General features: G+C 46.5%; 1 protein-coding gene across 1 annotated transcript in view; it reads right to left on the bottom strand.

The window, feature by feature from the left end:
- Positions 1–817: 817 nt before the first annotated feature.
- Positions 818–23,218, bottom strand: part of Cdhr3 (cadherin related family member 3) — a 59,577-nt gene continuing 37,176 nt past the window's right edge. The window contains exons 9-19 of the mRNA XM_052184740.1: positions 20,377–20,548; positions 19,099–19,201; positions 18,032–18,130; positions 15,612–15,838; positions 13,192–13,363; positions 11,546–11,790; positions 8,943–9,124; positions 6,920–6,933; positions 5,419–5,450; positions 2,421–2,469; positions 818–966 (exon numbers count right to left, since the gene is read on the bottom strand). Of these exons, the coding sequence (XP_052040700.1) occupies positions 818–966; positions 2,421–2,469; positions 5,419–5,450; positions 6,920–6,933; positions 8,943–9,124; positions 11,546–11,790; positions 13,192–13,363; positions 15,612–15,838; positions 18,032–18,130; positions 19,099–19,201; positions 20,377–20,548 (1,444 nt within the window). The remainder of the gene's footprint in view (positions 967–2,420; positions 2,470–5,418; positions 5,451–6,919; positions 6,934–8,942; positions 9,125–11,545; positions 11,791–13,191; positions 13,364–15,611; positions 15,839–18,031; positions 18,131–19,098; positions 19,202–20,376; positions 20,549–23,218) is intronic.

Here is a 23,218-nt window from a genome sequence, read left to right as displayed (position 1 = left end):
TAACAGGGTAAACACCTCAGATCCACATGCTTTGGATACCACCAAATAAAATAAAGTAAAATAAAATAATAACATTATATTCCTTCTTCCCAAATGAATGGTTCACGTTGTATAGTCTGTGTCTTTCAAAAATGATGCATGGTCATTTGCAAAGGTGTATAATGTTGGGCTGTCGTTATTTATTTATTTATTTATTTTTAAAGGTTTATTTATTTATTTATTTTATGTATAATGAGTACACTGTCACTGTCTTCAGACACACCAGAAGAGGGCATTGGATCCTATTACAGATGGTGGTCTCGAGGCACCATGTGGTTGCTGGGAATTGAATTCAAAACCTCTGGAAGAGCAGTCAGATCTCTTAACCACTGAGCCATCTCTCTAGCCCTTGAACTGTATTTATAAGTGAACACAAGGACAGACGTATTAGCGGAAACGAGTTGGGGGGGCTGAGCTGAAAGGACTTCCTGACTGCCACTGTGAAGAGCGAAGGGAGGGGGGAGTAGCTTGGCATTCAAGTGTAGACATTCTCTGATGATGAACCCAGGTAGCTGTAAGCCTAGAGAGAAAAAGTTCCTGTGTCATTTCAGCAAAGGACCATTACGCTACCAAACCCCGCCTCAGAACTATTTTTAAATGTTTTTTCAGATCCCTACTTGGGACTCTGGTTGCCCGAATAACCTTTTAGCCCACATCTTTGCCCCTGTGCCAAACACTGATACTGTCCCCATGGGATTTAAGGAGATGCTCCCCCACCTCCCTCACACACACAGGCTTGCCCCAGCCCTTCATGAGGGGGCTGGCAGATACACACCTGTTATTTCCCTGTGTGTTTAGAGCCTGGTACTTCTCCAGCTGTGCCTCTGTGCTGGGTACTGGGCTCCGGCCAATTCAGCAGTTGGGTTAACGGGCCTTTCCACTTTCTGGCACCAGTTTTTGAGTTGAATTCATATATTTCCCCGGTCACTAGAGGGCAGATGATAAAGCAATCATAGAAAACAAAATATTAAACAATTCCGTTTGTACCCACTTCTCCCCTGTTCTGTTCTGATGACTGGGGAGTAATAAGGAAGGCTAGGAGATATGACCCCTGAAACAGAAAGCAGTTTGTGAGGAGCCCAGACAGTCTTTCCATGCCTGCTTCCCCCCCAAACTGTGTGGCCCAGTCACTCGGTGGTTCTCTAGATAGGAAGGTTTGCAGGTTCAGCAAGAATCTGGAGGGGGGGGGGAGGGATGCCAATTTCAAGTTCCTTGTGACCATCCAATAAATTAGGTTCAATTTCTAGTGGGGTTACCCATTAGGGTCTGATTTATTTTTGTTTTAAAAGATCCTGTATCCTCCATTTAAAAAAGGAATTCATTAAGTAAGTGCAGGAGCCTTTGAATCCATCGGGCTGGCAGAGAGTGTAGACAAACTGATCTGGGGATGGGGGGGGGGGCTGCCATTTTTATTGTGTGGGAGCCAGCAGACACTAATTGATGTGTTTGTTCACATTAGGCCAGTTGGCTCATTTCTTCCCCCTTTCTTCTCTCAGGCACACAAGGACTGCAGAAGTCCTCCCTGGCTTTCTTTTTGTAAGCTTGGGTTTGAGGCGAGCCGGGCTCCCGCCACTGCAAAGCAGCACAAGTGGTCTCTCTCGGCTCAGGATCCCACCAGCACTTATGCTAATGTGGGCACATTATGGTAACAAGTACCTAATAATAGAGGGAAATTTAATTCCAACAGCAGCAGCTTCTCGCTGGAGAGGAGCCATCCTCCTTCCAAGGGCTGGAGCCGTTTGCATGCGAGGGTGGCAGAGAGCCAGCACACTTGGAATTTGGTTTCCTTCCCTTTATTCACGTCTATAATTGAGCCTTTGTAAGCCGAGGGATGTGTGTAAAGGAGCTAAATTTGGAGCTGATTTCAGGGGGCCAATGAGAGCTCTGGAGGCCAGCTTTACCTTATGTTCATCATGTCAACCAAATTCTTGGCCCTGGTCTCGGGGTCGGGCAGCCACACTTGCCACTTCTGCTACTAATAAGATGGCACCAGACACCAGACACGTGCAGGAAGGACCGGGTAGGTGAGAGAGGATCAGTGAGCATGGAAAGGAATGTGACTTCTTGAATTTACTGGTTTCCTATACTATAGTTTGTAAATAGGCAGTTGGGGAAGGAAATCACACCCTAGAGAGCGAGCCTGCAGGTGGGAGGCGCTGAGGCTCGAGGGGCGGGGCGGGCAGGCGAGCCACGCCCACAAGTCTGTCTCAGCTCCATTTCTGCGCAACTCAGCGTGTTTAGCCTAAACCAGTCAACCTCATCTTATGGATGAGTGGCCAAGGCGCTGAGCAGTGCTTAAAAGGATACTAGACACACTTCCCGACTCTTCTATCCCAGAGCACACGGAGCAATCCCCTTAGGTGAAATTGTCTTTTGGTTACCTGGATCTACGGCTTCTCCATCAAAGACAGAATTCATCTGGATAGATTCCTAAGACAAAAAGGCTGCTTCAAGCACAATTCCAAAATTCTCCCCAGCCAAGGTTACCCATCCTCACAGGCTGAGTCCCTCACACAAGGCTTCTTTTCTTTTCTTTTTTCTTTTCTTTTCTTTTCTTTTTTTCTTTTCTTTTCTTCCTTCCTTCCTTCCTTCCTTCCTTCCTTCCTTCCTTCCTTCCTTCCTTCCTTTTTAAAAACAAGGCTAAGCCCAGACTAGTCTTGAACTTAAAATGTAGCCAAGTCTGCCTTTCCTGACTCTACCTCCCAAGTTCTGGAATTACAGACCACCATGCCTGACTTACCTTGCTCAAAGCAAGCTTTGAGATATTGATTTATTCAACAGCCACTGGGCCATGTGTTAGGGACTTGTCTACATAACTTGCCACTAACCAACAGGGGCTGCAATAAAGACACACAGCTACGATAGGAGAAGTGTCGGATGCCATGGGACACAGTTGGTGAGCAATTAACCCAGACCTGTGAGTTAAGAAAGAGTTCTGAGAAAAATACTACCTAAGTTGTGTAAAAGCCAGAGTTAAAATGCCAAGTGCCTTGGACTAAGAGCCACATCTCTTCAGGGCATCGCTGACAGGCAGAGTTGGAAGTAGACCCACAGGAGCACTTACCCTGGGCCTTGGCATCCCAGCCAGGCACTCTGCCCTGCAGCTACCTACCTTGCCCTACCGCTTACCATCACAAAAGCCATCAGATCCTAAGCCCCACCCTTCACGATCGGTATTGTGTGCCATCCCTCAGATCTGAGCTCTGTCTAAGGTACCTGTCCCCAGTCCATGGACAGCCTTTCACCATATGATACCCACCCCCAAAGTGGCAAAAACAAAGGTCTTCAGCATGCTAGCAAGAAACTATTTAGGGAGGAGAGGCCTTTTCAATGTGGCTTTTCCTTATAGGTACCATCTATCCACTTCCTCATAGCTCTTGGATGCTGTAGAGAAGTATGAATCTCATGTGTTTCAACTACTAGACCATCTAAGAAGCCCCACGTTTTATGTCATGAGGGTTTGTTTGTTTATTCACTCATCCATTTATTTATTTATTTATCTATCAATGTGGCATAGTTTTAAGGCCATCTATGAGTGGCATTACCCTAGTAACCTAGGATGCTTCTTTTAGATAGTAAGACCTTGGCGTCCCAAGGCTGTTTCTTCCTCCTATTAATAGACTAACCTGAAAGTAGAAGCAATAAGATATTGAGTGTAAAGCAAAGATCTCCCTTTAGCTGCACTGACTGTCACCCCCTCCCCATGATGCCTACTTACCAAAAGTATGTGTCTTAGATCATAACAAGGTTTATTATGGGGGAAGCAGAGAAGAGATAAGGGAAGTTATCAAGTTTTATCTCTTCCCAATGAGTCTATCAGGCCCAGTAAGAGAAAGCAAAAGAGAGTAAGACAAGAGTGCTGGTTTGAATGAAAATGGCCCCCATAGGCTCATATGTTTGATTTCTTGGTCCTCGATTGGTAGAACTGTTTAGGAAGGATTAGGAGGTGTGGCCTTGTTGAACGAGATGTGTCACTGGGTGTGGGCTTTCAGGTTTCAAAAATCCATTCCCATCCTCCCTAACTCCCCCATCCCTACCCCTCTCTCCCCTGTGGTTGTGTCTCAAGATCTAACTCTCACTTACTAATAAGATGGCGCTGCTGCCCCAGTGCCATGCCTGCCTGCCTGCCTACTGCCATGCTTCCTGCAATGACAGTCATGGACTCAAATCATTTGGAACTGTGAGCCTCAAATAAATCACTTAAGTTGCTTTAATGTTTTATCACAGCATTAGAAAAGTAAGACAGTGAAGGTGCGACTCTAGCCAGCCTGTGTGCTGAGCATAGTGAGACGTCTGGCAGTTTTCATGAGATTTCCCCAGCTGTTGTCGTGGAGTGGCTGTCATTTATCCCTTTTCATGGCGAGGAATCTAAAGCTTCCAAAGGCTTTGGGGTCCACAGGATCGTGTGGCTAAGAGGCAGGTAGAGCCAAGACCAGACCCAAGCTGTGCACTTTCTCTGTCACTTATTTGCAAGGTTTTGGAAGAGTTGAGAAAAATTAATCCTGTATGTTGCAGGATTTTTTCCTTTCCAATCACATTAGGACAGTGGAAGGCCTGTGATTGGACAGGAAAAGGGGGGCAGAGCTAGGAGTTGGAGAGACAGACAGGTTGCAGGAGGAGAAGGAAGAAGAACTGAGATAGCTTCGGATGTGGACCCACATGCCATGTACTAGCCACAAATAGTTATGTTTTTATAAGGTCAGAAATATTGGGATAAAACTTTTATCATTATCAATTGGCTCTAACATCTTATAAATTGTAATATGTTTTATACATAAATCTGATTGGTTAATTCAGCTTTAAGAGTTTTGATTTACTTGGTTACTGGAATGTGGGTCCGCTGATTACTGGGGTTTATGGGGGAGAGGGAACACAACTGGGATGCTGTGGGAGCTAGCTGGGAGAGAATAGCTCAGGCTGTGGGAACACGCTGGCTGAACAGGACCCCTCCCCCAACCCCAGGGGCATAGTGTTGTGGCCCTACAACTAACTTCAGTACCAGAGCAGGAGCAGTGCCTGGCAGAGCAGGAGAGTTGGTGGGATCTTTTTTAATGTTTCCCACAACACCTGTGGAATACTGTAGGACCTGTTCTGGTCCTTAAGATCTGTTTCCCCAAAGCACCTTTTTGGAGAGCTGGTGTGGATAATAAACACCACAACTCAATATTTATGAAATCCAGAGCAAATGTGTCAGCAGACATGTTCAGGGAGGGAAGGAATCCTATCAGGATCTTGCTATGCAGCAAGATATGTCAGTGGGCAAATTTGTGAACCTCCCAGAATGCATAAATATGGGCGTGGTTTCTCTTCTCATGTAGGCAGAGACAGGGTGACACTACCCAGCACCAAGGCAAACTTCCTGTGGCTGACCACACTTACCACCATGGCCTCTCTCTTCATACTCTTCGAGTCTGCAGGGAAAAGAACAGGCCAGCACTGAAGCTTCTCGGATGTTAAACTGACCTTAACATTCCACCCACAGTGGGATTTCCCTGAACAGGCTTTGACTTCAGTCTTATAGACATATAAACTTTTTGTTTTTGTTTTAATGTTGTTGTTGTTGTTGTTGTTGTTGTTGTTGTTGTTTTGTTTGTTTATTTTTGTCTGCAGACTTGTTACTTGACAGCTTTCAGTTTTTCTTAGAACATACATGTTTATGGACAGCACATGACTAAAATTTAAAAACCTTTTCTAGATTATTAATACTGGTCTTAGGAAGTTAAGTCCAAATGGATTTAGAGATAGGGGAAAAAAAGTCTGTATGTTTGTAACAAGGGATTTTTGACATCCATTCCCTATATCCTGATTAAAAGAAACTGAGATTGGGGCTGGAGAGATGGCTCAGCGGTAAAGGGCAATTGTTGCTCTTGCAAATGACCCAAGTTCGATTCTCAGTACCCACACGGTGACTCACAATCACCATTACTCTACTCCAAGGGCTCCAATGCCCTCTTCTGACTTTTGAGGGCACCAAGCATGCATACATGCATATATACACATGCAGGCCAACCCTCACACAAAATGAAATGAATAAATCTATTTTTTAAAAAGCTAGCAATCTAGGCAGTCTATGACATTTCTGTTATTAAGATATGCTCTCACCATGTAATCAATAACTACTATAATCAAAAATTGAACCCTGTATTCATATACTTTGTGCATATCAACATACCCCTATGGATACAGTCACTGACTTATCAGACTTCTTTTTTAAATTATAGAATTATGCATTCTATGTCCTGTCTCTCCCCATAGCTTGGAGTAGCCTTGAGGTGATAACTCTTCGTCTGTGTTAGGATAGATATCTCCTTGGGCCTGGGGCTCTCAGTAGATCTTGCTCAATTTACCAATTAACTAGTCTGACCTAATGAACTATGTGAACAATGATCAAATCCATTAAAATCTGAGAAGAGAGCATCAGTGTTCTTTCAGAAGAGGCACTTGTTCAAGACAGAGCATTCACTGTCCTTGGGGCCAGCCACCCCCTCCGTGGGCAGCAGTCAGGAAATGCTGGCTATGAGGACACATGTCCCTACCGAGGTTGAACTAGGTTCCATGGGAGATAGACCTAGACGATTAAACTGAGCCGGCTAAAGAGGAACATGGGCGAAAAGTAGGCAAGGCACAAGTGAGTGGACCAAGAAAGCCAAAGGCACCCTGCACCCTGCACCCTGCACCCTGCACCCTGCACCCTGCATCTTTAACCCTTCATACTACATCTTACACCGTGCCCTTCCTTGCCCTAACAATAGATGCTCTCTGCTTCCCCATTAAAGACATGGATACTCCCTGAGTGAACCCACATTTGAGCCTTTTAGCATAGTATAACAGAGCAAGCAAAAGACAGCAAACCAACCATGAGAACATGCACTGTACATACCTCCTTTCTTGGTCCTACGAGGGAAAGGATAAGCATTAGTTTCCTGGACAGTATTCCACATAGATATGCACATGTGATAGCGTAGGGCCTCCAGGAAACTGCTTTCTTGGACTTTGGGGACTAGCTTGAAAATGGGCCAGGGATGGAGATCAAAAAGTTCTGCCTACTACCTGTTCTAAACCAAGCAGTTTGGCAGTTGATACCCTGGAACTACAGAGGATCTAGGAATTTGAAACTATTGCTTCTTACAACTCCAGGGAATACAGTGACTTTGGTGAAGGTAAAACCAGTCCAGTGAGATCACCAGCCCATTCTTCTTTGCCCATTCCCAGCCCCCCGCCCGCCCCCCAGTAGCCATCAGAGCAGAGAAGTTGTCTCACAGCAGGGAGGCTAGAGGCCTGACAACGTCAGTTTACTATAACAAGAAAGAACTGGACTGGGTCTTAATGCTCTTCTTATAAAAGCCTTGGGTTCAAAAATTCTAATTTCATTCTTCACTATTTGACAAGTGCTGATTACCACATATTACAACTAACTTTCTGAAGGTACAAATCTGAGTCTGAATTTTTAGCTATTTTCTCTTTTGAATTCATCCATGATGAAATCTGTATTTAGAATGTGAATAGGAACAACCAGGTTTGAGGTGCACATTTACCACATAGTTATAATGATATGCATGTAAGTTGCAATATCTATTGGGCCACTATACATCTTTTAAGAATGCCTACTCAAATTCTAATGTGACATTATCATCCTTACATGCTTAAATATCACCCTTTTAGAAACAAGGTAGGGTTTTTTTCCCTGTCTTTCTCAAAGTCATTTGTAAACAGAATGCAAACAAAAATGTCTTTCTAAATTCCAGTAGATGCTCAAGGATTTCTTACTCAAAGTCAAGGTTTCCAATAGTGCAAACCAATAAATACAGTGGGATGCAATGTACAGCCTTAAGCTAATGTCTTTTAAACCGTCTTACATCTAGACATGTAAAATTACTTGGTAGTTATAGTTAATCTTCAAATACTCTTAAGAGGCATTTGAATATTATTAATTTCTTTTTTGCCATTTAGAGGTGCTGAATGTCAGGGCATTCAACTGCAGGACATTTGGGTATATGGTTAAATTTGGGGTCTAGAATCATGAGTTCACTGGGTCTTGTCTATGAAGTTAAAACTGCAGCAACTTCAAAACCATTGCTGTGCATTGGCAGCATCAGCTTGGTGTCAGGAATGCTACCCAGTATTCTCCCTTCATTTGCTCGGCTAGTTTTACAGAGGAGGAAACTGATACTTAGAGAATTTCATGTGCTCAAACTCAGGTGCCCAGAAAATGAGGCAGCTTAGATTTGAACCTGGAACTTGACCAACTCCAAAAATGCTGGCTCACAGCCATTGTGCTCTGGCTGTAGGAGTTACTGAGAATAAATCTGGCCCCAGGAGAAGTCTGTGAAGTCTTAAGAATTACATGTCTGAGCAAATGAAGAGTAGGGAGGAGAGAAACCTGTCTTGCAATTACTGTGCATTTCCAAGATGGCGGGAGAGTCACATGTAAGAGAATGTTCTAATGGCATACAGGCCTAACTGGGTCACTGGCACTCAAAGTTGAATTCTCTAATCTGTTGCATTGTCAGTGGTTGGTTTGGCTTCCTTTACTCCCATCCCTTCCTATAAATACTCTGCAGAGAAGAGCCATTATATTCTACTGCTCTTCTGGGGGGGGCAGAATGTTAGGGGGTATTGGGGGGGGGGAACTTTTCAGGAGCGAGTGTCCAGGGCCAGGTTGCTGGAAGCCCACTTACTAGATTCCATCAGCGCTGGGGTAAGCTACTAGAGAAAGCCAAAGGCTGTGGTCCTGGCCCCACAGGTGACAAAGTGGGTACCCCAAGGGCAGTTAGAATTCTTTCACTTCATCTCCTATTCTCCCCTTCAAGCTGGGTACCCTGCCCTGCACAAAACAAAACAAACGAAACAAAAAGCAAACAAACAAGGAAAAACAAAGAAAGTCCCAGTCCACCGGAACTCACAGAGGTTTCTTGTCCTTCCTGGTCACCGAGGAGCAGTGTCGGTAGACTGCTTTGGCCAGCAGCGCCATCAGGGACCCCAGAAGACCGACAAGAACTATGGAGCCCAGAGTGATGATGAACGGCACGTACCACGCAGACGGGGAGTACATGTTTTCCCTGCGGATCTGGTAGATAATCCTGGGCTTGGAGGGCAGAGAAGGGGAGAGTGAGAGAGGTGGAAGCATCTTTGACATTCAGCATTGCAGTGTGTGAAGTGTCTAGGACACTACCCCTCCTGTCCTGCAGATCCAACCTCTGTGAGCCCATAGTTCCCACTTCCAGCCGTGGCCTCTTTATTTTCAGTCCATTAGACCAGAACCCAGAAAAACTGGGGAACTGCGTATCAGCTCCTGACTTAAGTGCACTGTCTGTCTCTCTTTCCCTTTCTCACATCTACAAGGTCCACGAGCTATTTCTCCATTGCAACACAGCATAATCCAGGGACTAATTTAGACACTGTCTCTCACTGGGAAGGCAGGAGCCATGAAAGCTGTTTTATTTTTTTTATATACCTTGTAAGCTTTTCAGTGTTCACTCGATCCAGCTGCCACTGCCAGATGAGTGGGCTGTGATCACAGTGAGACTTTAAGTTCGGAATCTGCTTCCTGGAGTGGGAGACAGATAACCAGCCAGTCATGGAGATTTCGGAATTGGAAATGTCAAGGTCAGTTGTGCTGTAAACCTAAGAGACTTGGCAATTTCTTCCTCAGGAGAGCCTGGCAGCTCTCCCCTTAGTAAGGGTTCTCAGTGTTTGTTGTGGTTTGAGAAGGAACTCCCCCAGGCTCAGTGTAGGAACTTGCTGCCAAGCACAATGGCTTAGGCTTGATTCCTAGAGCCCACCTGGTACGCGAAGAGCACTGGCTACTATAATTTGTCCTCTTCCTTCCACACATGTGGGGTGTACACAAACACACACATATGTACACTTGCACATGTATGTGCACACACACATGTACACACACATATATGTGCAAACATATACACATGTATACACACACACACACATACTAGTGCACACACATACAACAAATGAATAAATAAATAAATAAATAAATAAATGCCATAAAAATCTCAAAAGGAGAAGCTGGAGAGATGGTTAAGCAGTTAAGAGCACCTATTGTCCACATCAGGTGACTCACAAACTTCTGTGACTCCAGTTCCATGAAACCCAGTGCCTTTTTCTGGCCTCCATGGGCATCTACATGTATGTGACACATATATACACAAAACATAAAGAAGCCTTCAATTGAATACATTAAAAATGAAGCCCTACTCCCAGCTTGAGTGCGGCACTGCTTGCTCCCCAAGCTGGTAGCACTCTGTTATGAGGTCCTGAAAATTTTAGGGGGTGGGGCCTAGCTATAGGTACCCTTGCTGGGAGTGCACCTGCGAAGGCTATACCTGCTTTCTGGCCCCTTCCAGCTCTCGGGTACTTGTAATCATGAGGTGAGGGGTCTCCCCACCACACACTCCTGCTGCTATCTTGTTTTGCCCAAGTGGACATGGCAAAGGAACCATGGTCTTGAACCTGCTAAAATTATGAACCAGAGTAAATCTTCCTGGCAGACTGTTCCCTGCCATGCCAAAGGTTCCCTCTCGAGTCTCTACTCACTGGGGTCTATTTTTCTTTTCTTTTTTCTTTTGCTTTCTAATTGTTCAGTGTGTGTGTGTGTGTGTGTGTGTGTGTGTGTGTGGTGTTTTGAAACTGATTTTTCTCTGTGAAGCCCTGGCTGTTCTGAAACTCTGTAGACCAGGCTGGCCTCGAAGTCCTGCTTCTGCCTGCTGGAATTAAAGATGAGTGCTATCACCAGTCTGCTGCTGGGGTCTATTGACTTCAAAAGGTGGGGGAAACATTACCAGCTGTTGGCCAGACTCTGAGAACAGATGATGGCCTCATTCATAGGGGAAGATGGGGAAGAGAAGGAGGAGGAGGAGAGAAGGGAGGAGGAAGAAAGTACACCCTCTCTGTCCTGATGACCTCCCTCACCCTCTCTGTCCTGATGACCTCCCTCACCCTCTCTGCCCTGGTGCCCTCCCTCACCCTCTCTGTCCTGATGACCACCCTCACTACAGACCCATAGCCTGTGATCTGAAATTTTAAAAACTATGAGCAAAAACAACGTTTTCGAATTTAAGTTCCTTACCTCAGGATCTTTCCCACAGTGGTGCAGTCTACCACAGTGGTCAATCTTTGCTCTAACACACACCTCACATAGAAACATTCTTCTTCCTCTTTGGCTTTTTCTCCCCACCCCGTCCCTTTATTTCCTTTTTAGGTGTTCTTAGCTATCCTGAAACTTGCTCTGAAACCCAGGCAGGCTGTCTGTGAATTCACAGAGATCCACCTGCCTCTGCCTCCCGAGGGTTAAGATTAAAGGCGTGCACCACCACTACACAGCTCACACTTTTCTTTCTGTGAGAGGTCAGTGGTTCTATGTGTCCAAGTTCTTACACAGATTTCCATCTGCTACTCAATGGTGCTTCCAAGAAAAAAAAATTTTTTTTTGGTCTGCCTCTACATCCAAAGGTCTTATGGCGGGAGATTACAGGTCCCAGATCCTTACCCTGGGAGTTGTGACGGTCGTGGCTGGGTGAGGAATGACTTTAACACTCAGAGTCACTGTCCCTGTTTCAACAAGAGCCTGGGCTTTTGTTCTGCCAGACAGCAAGTTGTCATCAGTAACATAGACAAGCAGCTTGTAGTCCCAGACTGTATCAAGGCTACTATAGTCGAAGCGGGCTGCCAGCAGTAGGCGTGTGATGTTGGAGCCAGTGTTGGGAGAGAGGGCGAAATGATTGTTGATGTTGCCTAAAGGAGATTTGACCCATGAATGTTGGTTAAAGAAATAGAGGAGAAAATAAAGATTCAGAGAAAACTGCATTTGTTGTTATTCCCTCAATTGCCTACACTTTATTTATTTATTTATTTATTTATTTATTTATTTATTTATTTATTATGTAACAGGGCTGGGTCTATGATATCCTGCAAGTGAGGATGCACTGGATAAGGAACCACAGTGCCCCTGTCTTAGGGCTACCAAGGAGAGAGTTAGTTGTCCTGGTGTGTGGGCAGCAAGACCACAGAGTGAGCCATACCCCTAACCATGGACCGAGTTTGCCTTATACCTTTTGTGGAGCCTGTCTGGCCATCTTGGTGTCACGGGTCCTGAAATCCTCTAAAGGAAGGCACGTCCTGATAACTCAAGGACTTCAGGCCCAGGTTCTTGTGAATTTACCCCATCTGCCTCCTATACACACACACACACACACACACACACACACACACACACACACAGCTCTGATGGGGCCCACAACTTGATGGTGCCTAGGCCGGGAAGAAGGCCAGCCCAAGCATGACTCTTGCTCATGCCAGTGTCTCTAGACTCATCACTGACTAAAAAACTAGAAAATGGAGCAGATGATGCAATTTTTACTTCCTTAGCAGAGAAATGCCCGGTAAAGTCCTCAGGCCACTGAGTGAGGATTAGCCCATCCTCTGCAGTGGTGGTCTCCAGGCACCGTCTGCCCCTGGGTTTTGTGGCACACTGGCTCAGAGGTTTCCCACTGCTCTGCCAGGCTCAGCGGGCGGCAGAGATTTTCAATCTTTCATGTGGAATTGTTCTGCTTATTTGGGTTTAAATCTCTGGCCCCGGCACTTCATTAGATGAGCTATTTTGGTCTCATTTCCATTGAGGGGTGCTCTTTCCCCCCTCCTTCCCACAATGGCATATTTTTAAAGAGAGGAAATGAATGGAGCAGAGGAGTGTTGCTGAAGACAGGTTTCAGAATGCGTTTAATCTATTTAATCTATTCTTATCCCGAGAGAGGCCTGGGAGTCCCTTCCCCCACACACTTTTTTTTTTCAGGAAAAGAGGTAGTTGAAGAGAGGAAATAAAAAATATATATTATATTCATTATACTCTGGGAATTTGGGGGAGAATATTCCATTAAAAGGATTCATTCTTCCTGGGGCTTTGCAATAGCCATGTGGAGTGAGTCTTTGCAAAACCCACATGGGGCTGTGGGACTATTCGGACAAACCAAATGAGACAGCACAGCTGACAGCACCGGGAAGCACAGGGACCCTTGGATTCTTCGTGTAAAATTAGCCCTCCCCAACACTGTGCCCACCGCAGTGTATGAGCAAAGACCCACACACTGCCTTGTTCCTACCCGAATGGCCCAGAATTGTTGACACTGAGTACACTACCTGCGCCAATGGAGTATCGAAAAGATCTAGGGCTAGAATCGAGGTCAGTGCACGTCAGCTTGAAATTCTGAATGTTTGTCCCAACTTTTAGATCCACTGGGATGGCCATGAAGTAAAAATTTGGAGTACACATTGGCTTTTCGTCATTTTCTCCAATGATGTTCACAGTAACCTAGAACAGCAGGAAGGTGGTTTAGAATATTATTACCTGTTAGTCGGTGCGTGTATGGCGAGGGGAGGGGCAGAAGCCAGCTTGTGGTTGGAAGTCCTTTCCTATCACCATGTGGATCCCAGGGATCAAACTCAAGTTTTCAGGCTTGACAGCAATCGCCTTTATTTGCTGAGCCATTTCACCAGCCCCAGCCTTAAGAGCTAAAATGCACGGAGTGCTTACTGTGTGGGATACATAATTTGCATGAATTCACTGATTTAACCTTGTGTGTGAGAGAGAACATGATAGCTCCCATCTACAGATGAGAAAAAAGGGAATTCAGAGACAGCAAGTAATTGACATAAAACCATTCAAATAGTGAGAGGCTGAGCTAAGATTTTAATGTGGTTTTGTCTTGCTCCGAATCTTTGCTATTAGCTTCTCTGCTGTGTGTATGCATGTACAGCTCTCTCTCTCTCTCTCTCTCTCTCTCTCTCTGTGTGTGTGCATGTGTGCGTGCATGCGCGCCCACACACGCAAGGAGCATGCACGCAATCAGTCTCTAACTTCGATGTACATCACAATGGTTCTCAGCTCTGGATCCATTTTCTTGGGCCCACTTGGAGTCCCTGAGGATGGGGCCCAGGCAGTTCCTGTTAAGTTCTTCAGCTGACTGTGCCATGCAGCCTGGCCTCCTGCTTTTGCCACGGTCTCACCTGCAGCCTGGGCTGATGGACCTGCACTGAGTTCCCAGTCGGCATGCCACAGCAGGCATGTAGATTTCATTGCTGGGTCTCGGGCCTGGGGAACTTAACCAGCAGAGGACCCCATATTCTCAGTCCTACAAGGGACTTATGCAATCATTTTGGCTCATCACACTATTTAAAGGCTTATGAATTTCTAGTCATATTCATTGTACTTTTGAAATGTAGGGATTTCAGCTATTTCTAATACTGGGAATAAATTGAACTATTCACTCTAGTTAGCATCCAGAGTGGAGTCCATTCATTTCTTTAAAAAAGTGTGTGTGTGGGGGGGACATTCTAACAAACAGCAATCGTCTCCAGCTTTCCCTGGGCAGGAATGTTGGGCCTCATGAATCTCTGAGGACACCATCCCTTTAACTCAAAGCAGGCCGCCAGAGGAACTGAACTACCTGGCACTGGCTAGTCACGTGACTTTCCACAGAACTAGAGCCACGGAGATAAACCTTGTTCATACCCTCTCAGAAAACTGGGAGCATGACTAAACAATGAATCCATTCTCCTCATTGCAAGCCCATTGCTGTCCTTCCCACACAGGGCTGCCAGCCAAGTTGCTTCCCTCATACCTTTTCTCTTCAGGAGTGGATCTTTATGGGCATTACATGGCCCTTTGATCATCCTAACAATCACCCCACAGACCCACCAGGGACTCATGGGATGATGCTTGTGTGAGGTACCAGCACCCCTTGGAAGCATGCCTGGCGTGCCATGTGAGCTCCACACACTTGTGCGCTGAGAATCTGCACTCGACAAGGGCCTCAACATGGACCTCTGAGAAGCAATGTCTCCACAGACATCTGTGGTGGGAGGGATGTGCGGAAGGCTCTTACCCAGTCTGGTACTGCTGTGGAGTGCCGTGATCATGGGAGGTACAGGCTTGTGGGAGGCCCATGGGTCATTAAGAGGATATTCTCAAAGGGATTGGGAGACCTAGTCCTGCTCTCTCCTTGCTTCCTGACTCTTGAAATGTGAGCACTATTAAACAGCGCATGCCACCTTCGCCAAAGGCTCAAACAGATGGGCTTGACTCTTCAGAGCCAGGAGCCAAAGCGTGCTTCTCTTTACTTCAGCCATAGCCACTATGTGATTTTATCATCATGGTACAAGGTTGAATCACAGGATCATTGTAATATCTACTCCATCAGGTGTGCACGGGGTGGGGCAGAAACAGGCCAAGCTGCTTCAGGAAGAGATTAAGAACTACAAAACCAACTGCTCTGGCTGTTTGCCGCTCGCCACCAGCCCATAGAAGAAAAGCAAGATTTAAAGTGCCCTAGGAGTAACTTGGTTCCGCAAAGCGGCTTTGGGGCTTCAGTGCCTTGCTATCGGCCTTAGCACGTCTCTCCATTGCTCACAGATGGGGGCCTCAAATGGTTGCGGATCTTTATGTCCTGGGGATGCTTCTCACCCTTCTCTTCATCTACCCTTTCTGCCTCTGCCGCATGCTGAGGGTGTGAAGGAGACCCCCGAGTCAACCAGCTGGGTGACCCAACAGCCCCACTCACAGTGACTGAGCTCCTGTCCTCGCCGTTGGTGGCCTCGACCTCGAGCATGTAGACAGGAGTGGTTTCGTGGTCTGCTTTCGTTATTAGTTGGAGTTCTCCTGTCTTGCGATTAATCCAAAATATGTTTGGGTACTGAGGGCTGGCCCCTCCTCTGGATATGGAATACACCACTGGACTCTGGGGAAAGTCCGCATCTGTCGCTCGCACCTGCCCGACCTGGGTTCCAGCTGCAGGAATAGAGTATGACCATTAGTACTGCCCTGGGGGGAGGCATCCTCACGGCCGTTGACAGACCTTTGGACGCTTCCTAGTTGTCTCAGGTCTGTGCATTTTATATAGTTGTATATAGTAAGTTCGAATGGTACGAATGGGCATGCTGTTCCCACTCCCAACTTTCAGCAGTACTGCTGTCTAAAAGTCTTTTGCACTTTTCAAATTTTCTATAATGATACTGGGGCTGGAGAGGTGGCTCAGTGGCTAAGAACACCCGATGCTCTTTCAGAGGACCCAGATTAATCATCAGCACCGATGTGGTAGCTTGCAACAATCTGTAACTCCAGTGTGGGGAGATCTGATTCCCTCTTCTGGCCTCTCCTAGGACCAGTCTTTCATACAATGCACTAACATACCTGTGGGCAAAGCATTCATATACATTTAATAAAAATAAATAAATCTTTTTTTAAAAAGGGACATAGCACTTGATGAATACCGAGTATAGATGTTTAAATTCTGTTAATTCTGCTTATTTTACGGCTCCTGAAATTCTTGTTTTGTAGAAGTTCCTTATCATAAATTGCATTCTTGTGGGAGAGAGACCCTGTTATTCACTACTACAGGCTAGCATCAAGTGTGTGACCTGTAGAAGAAGGCCAAAGTCACAGTAGCAAGATCAATGGCTTTATTAAGTGCTCAATCCTGTTCAATACGTAGAATACACTGGGCAAAGTGTAAGGAGCTAAATGTGTTCCCCAGACCATCTTTTTGTGTTTTGTTTTGAAACATCATGTCAGAAAATAGAGACTGTCACAAGGAGAATAAAATGAACAGGAATAATTGGAGGAGGCTCTGCTTTAGATTGGCTCTGCCTTTCATTATAGAAGAAATACCCGTGATCTCAAGGCACACGGCTGGGGAGGATCTGTTATATTTGACAGAATATGCTAGATAACATAGAAAGCTAACACTTATTATCTTCAAGTCAGGGAAGATGAAGAGAAACTGAAGCTGGGAGCAAGGATTTTCTCTGGTCTTGTTTCTGTCTCTGTCTGTCTGTCTCTTCCCCCTCCCCTTCCCCCTCTCTCGTGTGTTTTGTTTTCTATTATCTGTCTATCTATCACCAATCTATCATCTATCTATCTAGCTACCTACCTATCTATCTATCTATCTATCTATCTATCTATCTATCTATCTATCTATCTACCTATCTGTCTATCTCCTGTCTGTCTATCTATCATTTATCTATTATTTATCTATCAGTCTCCCCATCCTGCCTGTGTGTGTGTGTGTGTGTGTGTGTGTGTGTGTTTTCTCGCAGGGCCTCACGCCGTCCACGCTAACTTTGAACTTGCTGTGAGAACAGGTGGCCCTGAACTCCTGTTCCTCTTGCCTTCACCTCCCAAGTGCTGGGACTACAGGCTCGTGTCACTATGTCAGTCATGAGAATTTTTTCTTGATGGGACAATAGCCCATGAAAATCAAAGTTTCATTCTAAAGTCAGTGACTGCCAGTGAACTAAAGAAGGAGGAGGACGTGGTCTTACTTTGCTTTTAAATAAAGAAACTAGAGAAGTGGTAAATCTTTTCCCTAGTTGGAAATTCCAACTGGTGAACCAGTAAGCTGGTTAAAGGAGAGATCAAGAAAAACTTCACTGAGGATTGTGGGATGAACAGAATCAAGCAGACAGAAAGGAAGCAATCAAGGCATTCAGAGAAATGCAGTTTAATCAATTTTTAAAATCCATGTTTCACCTGGAGGTCCCTGCAGTGGCAAGAGCAACTCAAGAGTGGGCTGGAAGGAAGAAAGGGGACAGGAGTGGAGAAAGGGAGGGGGGGAGGAGAAGGGGGAAGGGGAGGGAGAGAGGGAGGGGCAGGGAGAGAGGGGGATGGGATGGGGATGTGGAGGGGATGGGGATAGGAATGGGGAGGGGGTGGGGAGGGGGAGGGGGAGAGGAAGAGGGAGAGGGGGAAGAGATGGGGGAAGGAGAGATAGAGAGGGGAGAGGGAGGGAGAGGGGGGTGGGGAGGGGGTTAGGGAGGGGGAGAGGGAAGGGAAGGGAGGAGGGGGAGGGCGGGAGGGAGGGGGAGAGGGAGAAGAAGAGAAAGAGGGAGAGGGAGAGGGAGAGGGAGAGGCCATGCCTTTGCAGAGCCCAAGTCCTGTAAAGCCAGGCAAGAGTCTACGATATGGGACTTCATCCCTACCTACCTGGTCTTCTCTCTAGCACATCAAACACGTAGGATGGTCTCTCAAAGATGAGAGGAAATTCATTTTCTGGGCTTGTTAGGATAGAAATGTAGATGCTTTCTAAAAATGGAAATAGAAACAAATCCAAATCACAACCTGTACTCATTTGTTCAGTGAGCACTTTGAAAGAACCTTCTGATGTGCGTGGGCTCTGGGATACAGATGGAAACCTGGCTTCAAGACGCTGAGTTTTGTAGGCTCTCTGACACAAATACAAGCCTCTATGGAACCTGGAGGAGAAAGTCTGAGATGACCCTGACAATGATTGAGAGGGGCAAGTGTGGAGGACACAAGTATGAAGACAGGGGCAGTATGGGGTGGGGGAGAGTATGAGATGGGGGATGGTATGGAATGGTGGGTGGTATGGAATGGGGGATGGTTGGAATGGGGGAGAGTGTGGGATGGGTATGTTATGAGATGGGGGATGGGGTGGGGTGGCGGAGAGTGTGGGATGGGGGATGGGGTGGGGTGGGGGAGAGTGTCTAATGGTGGACAATGAGGTATGGAGAGAGAGACTGAGTGGAACTAGGATAGCAGAGACAGGAGAGGAGTGTGGAATGGGAGGAAGACTTCTTGCCATGTACAAAAACACCTCTGCTCCTTGACTCCCTCAGGACAGCTGCCAGTGATGTGGTACAGCTGAAGAAAAGGGAAGTTGGAGGGAGTGGGGAGGGGCAGCCACTGAGTTAGAGAAGATTTGTGTGCCAGATTATAGAAGTGCTGTGTGCCAAACCCAAGGAGAGTTTAACCGTGAACTTGACAGGTTCACGGTTACAAAGCCAGTGGTACACTGGCTTTGCATTTCTAGATCACTGACAGAAATGGTGAAGCCACATGGGAAACAAGATTGGAGGTAGAGAGGCCCTTAGAGCACTAGAGTACTGTAACGTGGAGGAAGTAGCTATGGGGGGACCAATTGGTGAAACAGGGAGACTCTGTGCCCCAAACCTAGAAGCTCTAAGTGCAGTTTAATATTGGTGCCCATGGGGATGCCATATGCAGTAAGTGGAAAAATAAAGGAAACTTGCCTTTATAGTGCGGAGGGGCAGCGTCTTGCACCTGCACTATCACACTGTACCGATTGCCAGCTGCGAGGTTGCTTGGATTTTCATAATCTAGATCACCAATCAACTAGGTCAAGACACACAATAGATTACATGGCATAAACAGCCCCATTATTGAACTGACAGTTCTGTTTCCATACAGTCAGTGGCCGTGTAAACTGCCAGCATCCTCTGGGAAAGCATTTGCCAGAGCACCTGAGGAGCTGCGAGCCCATACTGTGACAACACTGGAGGACTCACGCAGGATTTAGCAGCAGAGAAACATGTCTCCAAGGATGTCCATATACCTAGCACTTCTGCCCAACAAACAAGGTTCATCCTTTCAGGTCACTGGAAGAAAAGCTCAATACTGAACCTTTTATACAGGAATAGTTTCATTATTTAACATATGTACAAATATAGAGAGATACACAAAGCCACATAGAAAAGAGACAAAAGGCATCAAACTGTTGACATGGTGATGCCCCTCAGTGCGCCCTACATTTTAAAACGGTGGATATGTATTAAGAACCTAAGAAAAATATGAACTTTCCCAAAATAGAAATTAGTTTTTTATGATACCATTACTCTCTAGGGGATGGAAGACGGCTTGAGATGGGAGGTAAGAAAGGATACAGGCTGAGGAGAGAGGTGGGCAGCTCTCTCTCACCCCCAAGGTCGGCCACAAACACCCCTCAAGGCCTTGCTCTTTTCCCCACATCCTGTGGCAGAGCCCGGTGTGAGCAGGTCTCTCACAAACTGAACCCCGCCCTCCATGCTGTCCATCCTATCTGCCTCTGCCCCTGTGCATACTTTCCACCTGCTCCTTGTTTGACTCTGTGTAGGGTCTCTGGTGGTCCTGTGATACAGAATCCATCAAGATGGCCCAGGCCCCGCTTTCTCTCCCTTGTGCCTCATTTGAGGAGTAGGCACTTCAAAAACAGAGGGGCTTGCGTGCAGAGGGCGTGGCCGCGGCTACAAAGGCTCACTAAACCGAATGCAAACAAGGCGCGAAGTCCTGAGCACCCCAGCTCAGCTCTGCCCCAGCTCAGCTCTGCCGCAATGGACTGGACGGTGCTGACACCTGGGTGACATAAAGGGCTCCCAGGAACACACAGCCACTATTAAGTCTCTCTGTTACCGCGGCTCCTGGCGAGAGGAGGCTGCCTGGCAAATTTCTCTCTGCAGGGTAGCAAAAGCACCATGCGTGTTAGGCCAGCTTCCCCCGGTGTCCTTTTAATGATACAATGACCATAAACTGACCACAATTCTCCCGGAGCCAGCTGGATGCTGTGAAAATCTGCCGCTGCTTCCCACTCCAGATGGCGTGGTAAAGTTGAATTGGTTGTTCGGAGCTTCGCCATCATCATCAAAGCAGAACTTGTTCAGGTCCAAAAGCAACGTCCCGTTGGCCGCTCTTTCAGGCAGCATAATGCTGGCAAAAAGGCATAATTCAATATTTTCCCCTAGCACATGGCGACTGAGTCGGCCTTCTAACCTAGGCGGAGGCTAGATAGATACCTCCTCTACTTCATTTTCAGTTCTACAAGTTCTTGGCTGTCACAGTATCCTCCTCACTGGTCTCACCATTCCTGCCTTGCTGGGTGCTTTGAACACAGCAGCCAGAGGTATCTTGTCAGTGTCAGGTCATGAGAGGATGCTCCTGAGACAGGCGAGCTCCTCCATCCAGTCACCATCCTAAGTTGGGGTCACGGGATTCTTCTCACCAGCTTCTAGTTTATATCTCTGACATCAGCTCCTCCTTATTCATGCTCCCCACCCCACCCCCACTCCCACTCTGGCCTCTTGATGTTCCTTACACAGGCCACCAGGGCTCTCGCCTCAGGGTCTTTGCTCCTCCTTCTGGAACACTCCTCTGGCAAATCTCCAGAGTGATCCTTAGAGTCCCACAGAGCCCCTTGGGAGGTGCTCTTGGGAGGTAGTGGGTGGAGTCATCTAAGAGTAAACCAGCTTACTTGGACACGCCCTCAAATCGCATTGTGAGACTCCACCCCTTTCTCACTCTTTTGATCCTTAGTCACAAGGGGAGTGGTTTTGCTTTGTTGTGGACTCCCACTGTAATTTGCTTTCTTGCTATAGGTCCAAAGCAACAGGGCCAACCTATTACCCTCCTTCTTTCATTTCCTTGAGCTTCTAACCTAATGTCACGTTCTTTAAACTATATTCATGATTCCTATCCACTGTTTCATCTGCTGTTTTCCTCTTTATTTGAAATTCTTAGAACTTAATCATTATCCAACATGCTACACATTTTACTTATTCAGCCCGTATATTGTCTGCTTCCACCTAGACTATACACTATTCGAGGGCAGAGATCGCCGTCTGCCTTGTTCTTTGCTCTGTCAATAAATATTTGTGAGATGAACGAATGGTAGTGTGTAAGAGCATCGTTGTGAAGAGAAATGAGATTTCCACACCCAGACTGTTGGAAAACAGTCCCCTCTGCCCCACCTCTAGTAACCCAGCAACAGTGGCCAGGGTCGTCAGCCTCAGCCAAAATGTGACCCATTTCCACAGTTGCCCTATGCAGATGCACTGTACCCTTTATAAGAAGCCAGTGCTTTCACCTCTGGGCTTCTTTTTTCCCTTCACCCTGGCTCGGAGGCAGCCTCTGGACCCCCCCCCCACCCCCCAGTAAACCTCTATGTGAGATCTGCTGCATGGTGTGATCCCTGCTGCAGCATTCCTTAGCTCTGACAAACCCAGGTCCTCTGCTGCTAAATCCTAACGCTGACTGCTGGGGTTTTAACTTGTTAAGAGAAGATTCCTCAGCTCCTGTTCTTGGAAGATTGAAAGTTCCTTGACATTTGTCCTGGAGCCTTCAGTGTCATAGAGGGGCATCTCAATACCTCAGCCTTGTAGAGACAAACCCATTGTTCTCAGGGGGAATATAAGAGAGCTTATCAAGGGCTGGATATGAGTGGTCACCGTCCATCGGCACAAACTCAGGGTTCTCCGAATATCATGGGGCACGGAGGAAGTGGCTCTATGAGGGTCACTTATGGAACAAAAAAGTCGTGAATCAAAGTATTTGTCAAATACACCTGTGGGGACCGTGGGTGGGTGGGTTGCAGCGAATCAGGGGAGGCTGCAATACATTCCAGATGCTGTCTGATGGCCTCTTAGGCCTCAGGTTGCTGGTAGCCAGAGTCCCACTAGGAATTTATTTTAAAGTTTTGATCGTCACAAGAATGTTAGGTCAAACACAGGTGGGCAACAAATGACTTTCAATGGGACTAAAAGTAGCCCAAGATAATTAGGCTCTGGCTTGCAACATTTTAATTCTCCATAATCATGAACTTCTACCATTTGGTATCATAGAATCTTTAATATGGGCTCAGCTTTTCCTTCCCCTTTCCTTCCTTCCTTCCTTCCTTCCTTCCTTCCTTCCTTCTCCCTTCCTTTCCCCCTTCTTCCTTCCTCTTTTCCTCCTTCCTTCCTTCCTCTTTTCCTTCCTTCTTCCTCCCTTTCTTTCTCCTCTCTTTCTCTCTCTCTCTCTCTTTCTGTCTGTCTGCCATTTTTCTTCCTTTCTTTCTTTTCTCCTCTTTCTTTTTTATCCAAAAGACATTTATTAAGGGTTGACTCTGAAGTCCTGGCTTCAGCCTCTGGCCTAGCCAAGCATGGTGAGAGACTGAGAAAAACTAATTCCCAAAGGCTTCAGTCTATACCGGGGTGTGCTCACATCTTCAGTTTCTCCTTTTCCATATTCAAAATGGCATTAGTTTTTGCTGCATGACACACTGACCCCAGTCCTAGTGACCTGAAATAACAGTATTTACTGTTGCTTGCCATCCTATGGGTGGGTCATCTGGTAGCTCTTGGGGCTCTGGCTGGACCTGGTTTGCTCTCTGTGATCACTGAAAGCTGGGTTAGGGATGGAGGTGTGGGCTGTCCACAGGACTAGTGCTGGAAAAGGATTGCACCTGGTTCTCAGAGCGTTCAAACTACAACAGGGTGTAAAGTACTCTGATTCTCTCTCTACATCCAAAGTATCATCTCTCTACAGCCAAAATATACTCCTGCTACACTCGACAGCCTCTTCCTGTAACCGCTCAGCAACAGTGGAGCATCTGCCTGCCAGAGA

The sequence above is a fragment of the Apodemus sylvaticus genome, chromosome 6, assembly GCF_947179515.1.
Source record: "Apodemus sylvaticus chromosome 6, mApoSyl1.1, whole genome shotgun sequence".
Taxonomy (NCBI): Eukaryota; Metazoa; Chordata; class Mammalia; order Rodentia; family Muridae; genus Apodemus; species Apodemus sylvaticus.
Note: the sequence above shows the minus strand (reverse complement) of the source record. Positions and strands in the feature narration are given on the sequence as shown.